General features: G+C 49.0%; 1 protein-coding gene across 1 annotated transcript; it reads left to right on the top strand.

The window, feature by feature from the left end:
- The first annotated feature begins 4,459 nt into the window (after positions 1-4,459).
- On the top strand, positions 4,460-7,099 carry NKX3-1 (NK3 homeobox 1). The gene is made up of 2 exons (XM_036450400.2): positions 4,460-4,803; positions 5,942-7,099. Exons 1-2 carry the CDS (start codon positions 4,530-4,532, stop codon positions 6,358-6,360), a joined length of 693 nt encoding a protein of 230 aa, XP_036306293.1. The 5' UTR covers positions 4,460-4,529; the 3' UTR covers positions 6,361-7,099.
- The last annotated feature ends 4,729 nt before the right edge of the window (positions 7,100-11,828 follow it).

Below are 11,828 nucleotides of genomic sequence, written 5' to 3'. Positions count from 1 at the left end.
CTCCCACTTTCCACACAGGAGGGTGGCACTGGAGGCAGGTCACATGGGCAGAGGGTGGAAGGCGGTGCCCTGGAAGCTGATGAGACTCCACTTCCAGCTATGGTTCTATGGTCCCTGTCTAGCTCAGGTTCTTTTCTAGGAAAAAAAAAAAAAAAAGGAGAAATGTTATTAGATAATTTCAAGGTCCCTTCTAGCTCTAAATGTCTTTGGACCTAGATGGCTTCTAAAATAGGTAACGAAGCAATATATAAATGTTTATGGTATAACATGAAGTTGGAAGGGGAAAAAAAAAACAGGATACAAAATGACACTACGTATATCCTACATTCCAACATGGCGGAAGACTGGAAGATTATATACAAAGAAGAACACTTTTAATGAAAGTTGAGATTATGGGTCAAAATGCATATTTCACATTTAAAATAAAAGCCCAAAGTTCATATCAGAACAGAGCTGGTGTCCTCCTCTCATCATTTCTGCATCCTTTTATAAATGCCCTGTATACGTTTCTAGAAGCCCAAATGGGTCTTATTGGGCCCAAACCAAGGTGGCAGCAGAACTGTGTTCCTTCTAGAGCAGTGGTTCCCTACCTTTCTAATGCCATGACCCTTTAATACAGTTACTCATGTGGTGGTGACCTCAACCATAAAATTATTTTTGTTGCTACTTCATAACTGTAATTTTGCTACTGTTATGAATCATAATGTAAATACCTGTGTTTTCCAATGGTCTTAGGCGACCCCTGTGAAAGGGTCATTCGACCCCCAAAGGGGTCGAGACCCACAGGTTGAGAACCACTAGCAGGGTCGCTGTGATTACATCCGCCCCACTGGGATAATCCAGAATCACCTTCTCATCTCAAGGGCAGTTGATGAGCACCTTTCATTTCATCTGCAGCTTTAACTCCCCTTTGCCTTTTGCAGAGCTCATTCACAAGCCACAGGGGTGGGGGAGGGGACCATCTTGGGGTGGGTGTAATACTCTTCTCTGGGATTCTATTCCATCGAAAGAGGACCCCTAGAGAGCCCCTTGGCATCTTCTTGATTGTCCTTGATCTTTTCACCCAGTCTAAGATGCAGAAATGAGGCATAGGAAAGAGTACAGACCCTACCCCAGGATTTGCCTTGACCCTGTGGTCCTCAGCAAACATTTACAGGGCGCCTTCTGTGTGCCACAAATTAAGGCAGGGAGCCCCTCCTGCCTTTGTGGCAGCCCTAAGGAGATGTCTGACTGATGTCTTCCCCCAATGGCTCCTGGACTGCAAAAGAGCGCAGGCCGGAATGAGGGACCCCCTTCCTGCCAGTGCACAAATTTCATGCACTAGGCCTATAGTAGAATATATAAAGAACTATCAAACCTCAACAATGAAGCCCTGGCTGGGTAGTTCAATTGGTTAGAGTATTGACCTGATACACCAAGATTGAGAGTTCAGTCCCTGGTCAGATGCATATAAGAGGCAACAAATGAATTCATGCATAAGTGGAATAACAAATTTATCTCAGTCTCTCTCTCTCTCTCCTCCTTCCCTCCCTCCCCTCTCTCAAATCAACCAATTAAAATTTATCTCAGGTTTTCTCTCTGTCTCTCTTTCTCTTTCTCCCTCCCTCCCTCCCCTTCCCACCCCTTCTTTCTCAAATCAACCAATTTAAAAAAAAATCTTTCTTTTTCTTTTTTTTTCTTTTTTTAAGAAACCTCAACAACCTGAATTCAAAAAATCTAATTATAGTATGGGCAAAAAAGTTGAACAGATATTTCACCAATGAGGAAACATGGATGGCAAAGAAGCACATGAAAAAATATTTAATATCGTCAGCCATTTGGGAAATGCAAATTAAAAATTTAAGCCACAATGAGATAAGACCACACACTGGTGTGGCTCAGTGGATAGAGTGTCGGCCTGTGGACTCAAAGGTCCCAGGTTCAATTCCGATCAAGGGCATGTACCTAGGTTGCGGGTGCATCCCGTGGGGAGTGTGCTGGAGGCAGCTGATCAATGTTTCTCTCTCATCGATGTTCCTAACTCTCTGTCTCTCTCCCTTCCTCTCTGTACTCTCTGTAGAAAATCAATAAAATATATTTTTAATAATAAAAAAAGACTACACACCAATTATAATGGCTAAAATAAAAAATAATGATACCACCAAATGCTGATTAAGATGTAGAGAAACTGGCCCTGGCCGGTTTGGCTCGCTAGAGTGTCAGCCTGGGGACTGGAGGGTCCCAGGTTCGATTCCGGTCAAGGGCATGTACATTGGTTGCTGGCACATCTTCAGTGCAGGAGGCAGCTGATCGATGTTTCTCTCTCATTGATATTTCTCACTCTCTATCTCTCTTCCTTCCTCTTTGTAAAAAACCAATAAAATAAATTTTTAAAAAGTTTAAAAGAAAAAAAAAAGATGTAGAGAAACTGGAACATGGATACACTGCTAGTGAATACCTAAAATGGTATAGCCACTCAGGAAAATAGTTTGGTGGTTTCTTACCAAACTAAATATGCAGTTACCTTATCACCCAACAATTGCACTCTTGGATATTTATCACAGAAAAACAAAAACTCATATTCACACAAAAATGAATGTTCATAGCACTTTCATTCATAATAGCAAAACAACTATAGCAGTAGGGGCAGGGAGGTTGGACAAATTTTGATAGACCTACACAATAAAATAATACCATTCAGCAATAAAAATATTAACTATTAACATGTGCAATAATCTGAGTGAAACTCAAGACATATGCTTAGTGATAAAAGCCATTCCAAAAGGTTAGGTACTATACAATGTTTGATTCCATTCATATAACATTGTCCAAATGGTAAAACGCTAGAGTTGGAGAACAGATTAGTGGCTGCATGGGGCCATGGGCAGAAAGAAGGGGCATGAGTACTTACTACAGAGATAGCAGAGGGAGTTCTGTGCTGATGGGACAATTCTGTGTCTTTACTGTTTTATTACAAGAACCTATACATGTGATAAAATTGCATACAGCTACACACACGTGTAAGTGAATGAAGGTGTTAAAGTGATTTAAAAATAAGGTCTGGCCCTAGCTAGTTTGGCTCAGTGGTTAGAGCATTGGCCCTGAAGGGTCCTGGTTCAATTCTGGTCAAGGGCACGTACCTTGCGTGCAGGTTCCCTGAGCCTGGTCCGGGTGTGTGGAGGAAGCAACCAATTGATGTGCCTCTCTCACATCAATGTTTCTCTCTGTCTCTCCCTCTCCATTCCACTCTCTCTAAAAATCAATGGGAAAATATCCTTGGGTGAGGATTAACCCAAAAATAAATAAATAAATAAATAAATAAATAAAACAAAATAAAGTCAATAGTATAGTTAACAGTATTGTGCCAATGTCAATTTCCTGGTCTTTAAATTATTTTTTGTAGTTACATAATACATAATCACTGGGAGAAGCTGAGGGTACTAATTTTACGAACTTTTACGAATCCATTAGTATTTCAAAAGGAAATGTTTAAAGAAATGTTTGAATGAAAAGTGAGAAAAGAAAACCATCTTTGCCAAAGGCCTTTCCGTTGCACAGGGTGGTTCTCTCTGGCAGGTGCTTCGTCCACAATAACCTGCTTCCCAGCTCTTCTCCCCAGATACTCAACGTACCGTCCTTCTGAAAAGTTTACAGCTGAATGCACGGTGCCTTAGACCAGGACTACAGAAAAGCTGCATAAATAAAAACAGTTCAAAAGAACCCCTGCATACCAGGTTCGCCGGATTGTTACTAGTTTAACCCACTCACTTTATCGTCTGGGATGGATCCACCTGTATCATTGTTTCTGAACCATTTCAGGGTAAGTACAGACAGGGATACTTTGGTGTTCATTTCCTAAGAATATTCGTTTATGCAATCACAACAGTGTTATCAACTTCAGTAAATTTAACCTCGGTTCAGTGCTTTAGCCCATCATTCCGATTCCACTTTCTCGATATAGTGGCCCCAATATTTTCCAGTACAGAATCCAGCCAGCCTGGGGTCAGGGGCCGCCCTGAGTGGCCACGTCTCTTTGAGAGCCTTCATAGGTCCAGCTTTGCAACCAGTCTCTCCTGGTCACCCGGCACCCAGAATTCACCTGTAAACTGAGATGATGGCAGCTGCCCCACTCACCTCTTTCTTAGTAAAGGCGCTTTAACAATTTGTAAGAACTAAATGGAACATTTCTCTTCTGCATCATTATTCCCCAGAAGAAGCGTCAACATTGTATTGTGGGTTGGGGCAGCAGAGACCGGCTTTGGGCGGAGGAGGCCAGCCAGGGGAGAGAAGGAGGAATTTGGAAAGAAACCCTCCGGGGAAGTGGGGACCCAGGCCAAGCCCAGGACTCCCCCTTCCCACCCCTTCACCTGGAGCACCGGCGGCCAATGGGCGGGCGGCCCGGGTCCCCGTGGCCAATGGGGCGGCGGCGCGGCGCGCGCCCCGGGCTTATAAGGGCGCGCGGCGGCGGAAAGTGAAAGTGGGGCGCAGCCGCGGGCGCCGCCGCGGGGTCCGGGGAGCCCAGACGAGGAGCCCAGTCCTCTATCGACGGGATGCTCCGGACTCCCGAGCCGCGGCCCGGGGAGGAGGGGGCGGCCACCCAGGCCAAGCCGCTCACCTCCTTCCTCATCCAGGACATCCTGCGGGACTGCCCGGGCGGCCGGCCGCGGCCCCCGCCTCTGCCCCGCCAGCAGCGCGCGGAGCGGCCGAGCCCGGAGCCGGAGCCCACGGCGGGGAGCGGCGGTGCGGACGCGCCGGAGGAGCAGGCGAGCGCCCGGCCCCGCGCCGCGCCCGGGGAGGCCGCGTCGCCGGCGGAGACGGAGCCAGGTAAACCCTCCTCGGGGCCCCGGAGGCCGGGCCGGGCCGGGCGGGTGGGGACCCGCCGAGGGCGGACTGACCTGCAGGCTGCGCGGGCGTGAGGACCGGTCCGAGGCGCGCCTCCCGGAGCTCCGGCTGCTGCGGGGATGCGGGATGCGGGATGCGGGATGCGGGGATGCGGCGGGAGGGACCTCGCTGCCTCCTGCCGCGGGTGCGCCTCCTCGGAGATGAACCCTGAGCCCCAGCGTTCAGGCGGCGCAGGATGCAGACATCGGCCTGACTCCGCGCAGGATGCTCCGAGCTCCCGGCTCCAAGGGTTCCCGCGCCCAGAGCTCAAAAACCAGAGCTGACGCAGCGCCCACCGTGCCCCCACCCACACCCCTAGTCCCAGTGAAACCCCACCCGGCCCCCAGCCATCCCGCGACTGACTGCTGATCGGTGCCAGCCCCGCTTTACCTCTTAGCATTTACAGTACGAATGTACCCCCAATAACTGATAATCACTAATAGGAAGACATTAGAGTGTGCCCAACGAATTAGAATGTGCCCTTTTGCTTCCCAATCACAGGAGCAGCAAAAACAATCAAGTTGGGAGATCCCTCTGGTCTTCGGGACATTTAAAGTAGACTTATTTCCTTTCCCATCACTCCTTATGAGGTATCCTAAACGCCTCACTTGGGGGGGGGGGGGGATTAAAGCCAGAAAAGGTGCTTTCCTTTAGCCCTGAAGCCTCTCCTGTCACACAAGCCCTCCCCGGCCACCCGGAGGTCACACCGGAGGCCCTGGGTGCTTCACAAGGTGTCTTCTTTCCCTGTCTTCTCCCCCCACCCCCTTCCCACTGCCCTCAGGACCCAGATCCAGAATCCCTGCTTAAATCTAGGGGACTGTCCAGCAGGAAGCTCTGCCACTAACAGCCTCTTCTTTGGGTTCTTGATGGCTATTAGGAAACTAATACATAGTATATACATCTTCACTCACTCCGGGCCTGAGAATGCCTTGGTCATGTGAAAACCGTGAAATGTATCCAAGATGACAGTGGGCTGTTTGTTCACTCACCAAAGAGATAAGGGTGGACTGAATTCAGCCCTCTTCCCGGCCACCATGTAACATTTCCCTTCCCATCCCCTCTTCTCCCCTCTCGTTTCCAGATAGGCCCTCGGAGACTTATCTGCTGGACTGTGAGGACACTTCGGGCGCCTCGCCCAGCCTGCCCCACGCCCCCAAGCAGCCGCAGAAGCGCTCCCGGGCCGCCTTCTCCCACACCCAGGTCATCGAGCTGGAGAGGAAGTTCAGCCACCAGAAGTACCTGTCGGCCCCCGAGAGGGCTCACCTGGCCAAGAACCTGAAGCTCACCGAGACCCAGGTGAAAATATGGTTCCAGAACAGGCGCTACAAGACCAAGCGGAAGCAGCTCGCCTCGGACCTGGGCGGTCTGGAGAAGCACTCGCCCTTGCCGGCCCTGAAGGACGAGGGCTTCTCCCGGGCCCCCCTCATCTCCGTGTACAACAGCTACCCTCACTACCCCTACCTGTACTGCCTGGGGGGCTGGAGCCCCGCTTTCTGGTAACGCCAGCTCCGAGGACACCTGCTCAGAGGACAGACGTGTACGTGAGCAGACACTGCCTGCTCCAGGTTGTCTTTCCTCAAGGCCAAAGGGCCAGGGCGGGAGGACTGGGGAGCAAGAGGCATGCGGACCAAGACTGTTGGAGGTTTGCATGGAAATTCCGGACTCTTCACTGGTGGGCCAAGGAGAGGTGTGGACCCGTGAATAATTTCATATCCAAATAGCTCCCCACACACATAATATAGGTCATTTTTGCTTGCAGACACCTGTCTGAAGTGGGGAAGGGTAGAGCCAAGTGCTGTTTCTCAAGAACTGAGTGGGCTGTTGTGTTTGCTGTCGCATTGCTGCTGAGGATTGCGTCCCTGGAGCTCCGTTCTCCCATGTAACCGGGCATAGACTCTGAAAGAGCAAACTTGAGGGAGAGAGGACAGCCAAGACGAGGAGGTCACCCACCGAATTAGACTAAAGTTCAAAAGCCTCATGGGCCTTGGAAGATGACCAAGGTGTTTCTCTTGGTCTGTCAGAGAGGGAAGGAGAGGGTCTCGCCGCCGAGAAACCTGTCATGCTCAGGTTTAGTCCTTTTTACAGAGTTCACCAACTTAAGTATTTGCAAGGTGGTCCAAGCAGACTGAGAGTTCCTCGCCGCGGGTGTTAGACAAGCTGTAGAACCAGCACTGCTGTAAGCAGCGGGCCCAGGCCAGAAGCTGCAGGGGCATTGCAATTTTACCAGCAAAAGGTAAAAGCAAACCAAAAACCTCCCAGGGCCCGAGAATTTTGAATGAGGAGCTCCTGGAGTTTTCGGGCGATCTTACACACCACATCACGACGATCACATAACTCTTCACGCGCCTCCCGTCTTATATTTTCTGTCCCTTTCCCACAGCAATCACCCGCTGAATGGCTCCTTTTCAACCCAGACTTGCGGTCTGGCTGCACCTAACAGATGCCTTCCTTATTTAGCCCGAGATCTGGTCCAGTTTTTTATTTTGTTTGTGTGCTGTTTTCTCTCTCTCTCAAACTTTATCTTTCCTGGGTTAAACAAAGGAGGAGGACAGGTTCAGAATTGGCTAAAATACATGCATTTGTGTGTTTTTGAATATGTCTAACAATTCTCTTTTTTTTTCTTTTAAAAATATACAGCATCAAATCCCAAATCCTATTTAAAGATTTGACAGCTCCAGGGGTCACTGCTGCTTTTATAGGACTTTCTGGTGGCTGTTGTTACAGTTCAAAGTCTGACAACCCTTTGGAATCCCCACAGGCAGAGGAAGCAAGAGGAATGGCTTTCACACACGGGAAAGCAGTACACAATGCAGGGTCGCTGCCATTGAGCTGGCCGTGGAGATTCAGGACTCAGGGCTTGCGGGGGCGGAAGGGAGGGGGGGCAGGGGAACAGGGCAGTGGAAGATAAGTCTTCCTGGGCCTCAGAGAGCCCAGTCTGGGAGAGAGCACTTTGCAGAAAGAGGCTAAGAAAAAAAAAAGAAACAGTTTTTAAAATGCAACATTATTGTGACTCCCATCACGAAACAAAACATAATTTTCCCAATGCTTCAGGAACTGTGCTTAATGCCTATTAAAAAAAAAAAAATGGCCTAAACCGGTTTGGCTCAATGGGATCGAGCGTCGGCCTGCGGACTGAAGGGTCCCAGGTTTGATTCCGGTCAAGGGCATGTACCTTGGTTGCAGGCACATCGCCAGTGGGGGTGTGCAGGAGGCAGCTGATCGATGATTCTCTCTCATCAATGTTTCTAACTCTCTATCCCTCTCTCTTCCTCTCTGTAAAAAAATCAATAAGATATATATATTTTTAAAAAATGGATCCCCAAAATGAGTCACCGCGTGATTTCAGAGAGAACCAGAGGAGGGCCGAGGAGAAATGTGGCCACCCTTGCGTTCGCATCCTGTTATCTCAGGTGACCTGGAAGAGGGAAGACAGAATTAAGCAAGCCAGTCACTAATGAAGTACCCCAAGGCCTGGAAATCTCTTGATCCCACCACTTAATTCTCTTCAGTGAGAAACCTTTCCATTTCCTCCTCTTAAAAGGGCCAATTTACTGTTGGTGGCAAACCCACCATAGTTGATGGAATGTTGGCCCCTTTCACCCCAGTTTCTAGCGCTCAAACTCCACATTGAAATACTGCAAAACACCACGTGCTGCTGACAATGCTGGGGAGCTGGGGAGCGCAGAAGGCAGCATAACCTGAACCCCTCCCCCCTTTTCCCACGTCTTCCAAGATAAAAATGCTCAAAGCTCATTCTCTGCTCAGTACCTTCTCTCCCACCTCCTAAATTTAAATCTTTCAACCTGCAATTCTACAAGTACTAAACATTTCACTGTGATATATATTGGGTTGCAAAAAAACAAACAAACAGCCTTTGTTTAAAATTATTTGGTTCGTGAATCCATCCTGCCTTTCCCTGCTTGGGACTAGTTATGCTACCCTGTCTGAACTGGCAGAAGGGCATTTGAAGAGCTAGTATGTGGGGTGTCTGGTGGAGGACCTGCAGGGTATCCCAGACCGCTTCACCCAGACAGCCCTCCGTTTTCACCCCTGTGTAATAAAATCAGTTTGGTTTGCTCAACGTGCATATAACAAACCCTGCTCTAATCTATAACATGCCAAGGCCTGTGACTTAAAGTTGAATAAAGTATCCGAACCCAACTTTTATTTTTCTATGTATTTTTTGCAACATGAGTGTTTTAAAAATAAAGGACTGTGTCTTTATTAGACATCCCTGCGTGGTTTTCTGTTTCCTAAAGTCTGTATGGTATGGAGCTTACACGTTTCTTGTTACCTCTCATTCTCCCACCCTCACCCTGCCTGGCTCATCCATGGAGAACAAATCATCAAAAGCGGTCCCATAGCCGAAGCAGACAATGGTCATTCTCTTAAAGGCACCGGTCCCTGTTCCTGGTATGCCAAGTGCAGGGGAAAGGAATTTCTGTCTTCGGTGTAATAATCGCCTGTTCCAGGCCAAGAACACCTTTGTTTAATCGAGAACAGCGGGTTTTTACTTACGTTTCTTGAAGACCCTGGCAGGGACGCGTAGACCTCAATAGAATTCATTTAAAATTCCCCTTTCCCTTCCCACGAGCCCCTGGTCCCTGCATCTCCCTGCAAACGTCACCTTCATCTGGGGCAGAGAGACCTCTTGCAAGCAATACCTCTGAAGCGAAATCACGAGTATTGGAAATAGGTCTCACATAAAATATATGAGTAAGCCCTTCATCCGCCTGCACTTAGGCTAACGTCATTAAAGCCCGCACGCAGAGCCTCATGCACCTGATTACCTGACAGCCTTGGTGGGTTTCTTGCCCCCTCCTTCAAGGAAATGGAAGCTTAAGGAATAAGGCACTCGCTCGAGGTAAAACATACCCGTGTTTCCCCGAAAATAAGACATCCTCCGAAAATAAGACCTAGCGCATGGAAAGATAAGACATCATCCCCTGAAAATAAGACCTAGCGCAACTTTGGGGAGAAAAAAATTAATATGAGACACTGTCTTATTTCCGGGGACACAGGGTATCATAATTTCAAAGTTGGCTCTAATCCCTTAAGTACAGGGCACACACAGGTGGGGCCTCCCGGAGCGTGTTCACATGATGAGATTTAACTCTTTGCCCAGGTCTGCAGGCATTGTCCCCTCCCCGGGAAAGCCCTCAGCTCTCAGATTACAAAGACTCAGGCAGTAAATTCACAAGGGGGATTTTTTTTTAAGCCATTAAAAGTGACTGATCCAGGAAATTAAAAAAAAATCTCTCATCTCTAAGGAAAGTTCTCTGCCTCTCCTTTGCCTCTCTTCCCACTTGCCCTTGGTGCCTCTGATATCTTAGTCTTCTCCCAGCAGCCCCCCCACCACGTCATCTCTCCCTCCCCACCACCTATGGTCTTTGAAATCCCATTGCAGTCTGCCTCTCAAACTCCATCGTGCAAATGTGTAATCACTGTAGTTTGTCCCTGGTGTTTCCATTGGTCCTCCCCATGCCTCCTTGGGAAGGCCATTGCTGTCAGAAGGGAAATAAATGCTAGAGGTTTACACCTGGGTGAAAAAGAAAAAGGAAAAAAAAAAAGCTTTTTTTCTCTTAATTACAAAACAAGTCAGTCGTGTCTCTAGGGCACATGTGTCAAACACAAGGCCCTCGGGCCAAATCCGTCCCGCCAGGCCTTGCAATGTGGCCCGCACCGCGCTGTCATCACTGCACTCCGCTGCGTTTCCATCACAATGACAGTTTATGACTGTTCAGTAAACCATTCAGCCCGAGATTTAGGCTGGATTTTAGATTTTGGCCCCTTCTCTGATTGAGTTCGACACCCCTACTCTAGGGTGATGTGAATGCCAGACATCTTAAGGCTGACCTCGGAGGGAACAGAGGCCATGGCGGATGAGACAGTCGCTTAGTCTGGGTGCCCTGTGAGGGAGAGCCGCAAGGAAGTGAGGACTGCGGGAAGGGACTGAGCCACCTAGGCTGGCGAGCCTGAGGCCTCCCCCAGTACTTTACAAAGCTCCAAAGCCAATGTGTCCCAGACTGAGGGGAGGGGTGGGCACTTGTAACCCCAACCTCGGCCATCTCCTGAAAAATGGGAATAACCTGAGGTATTGCGGTTCTGTTAGGACAGGGCTCTCAAGGTTTGGGTGGTCCTTACTAAATGCTATCCTTGATCAATGTTAACACAGTCTTATTTTACACAGGATGAGCTCAACCTAATCCAATAGGGTAAGGTTAGCAGACCGCAAAGAAGAAATCAACATGCGACTAACCAAATCGTGTAGATAAGCAATGGCTATGGTTTCCTTCGGGGAGACAGAGCTTTGGGTGTGAATTCTGTCTCTGTTATTTGTTGCGAGTGAATAAAACTGCCTAAGGACCAACCACGCCTGGACCTTGAATAGGACACCCCAGGCAGCGAGCCCCTTGAGTTGGGTAATAGCTCTTTCTGAGAAAGGCCTGGCCACAGGGACACCGCTGAGTCACTAGCTTCCACACCCCCAGTGGCTGTGGGGTGCATCTCCCTATATTAGGGCCTCGGTGGAGGGCCACAGAATTCACTCCAGGACATACAATCCGTTCCTTGGTCGCTCTTAGGACCTTGGTCACTCACACGGCCACGGTCCCCGCCGGTCGCTGCAGAGAAGAAATCTGAGACTGGAGGGTCCGAGTAGGCTGCGCGCTCTGAGTTCTGCACTCAGACATCACGCTCTGCCCCTCCCACAGCCATCGTGAACATGTCACCGGGGCTTGTTTTTCCAAGCCCAGAGTTATTTACTGCGCAAGAAAAGGGGCAAGAGCCATAGTTCTGGAACACAAAGAGCTCCTAGTTTAGCCATAGACTTGGCCTTTGCACAAACTTTCCCAGACAGACTACCCGTCAAAACTGGGCAAGGGAAAGGACTGGAATCTCAGTTTCCACCCATGTCCTCCTCTCACCCCCAAAAAAGCTTCACCTTTGACCTTGATTTAATTCCAGAG

The sequence above is a fragment of the Pipistrellus kuhlii genome, unplaced genomic scaffold (genome assembly GCF_014108245.1).
Source record: "Pipistrellus kuhlii isolate mPipKuh1 unplaced genomic scaffold, mPipKuh1.p scaffold_m20_p_21, whole genome shotgun sequence".
In the NCBI taxonomy this organism is placed as follows: Eukaryota; Metazoa; Chordata; class Mammalia; order Chiroptera; family Vespertilionidae; genus Pipistrellus; species Pipistrellus kuhlii.
The sequence above is the reverse complement of the archived record's forward strand: the minus strand, read 5'-3'. Positions and strand labels throughout refer to the sequence as shown.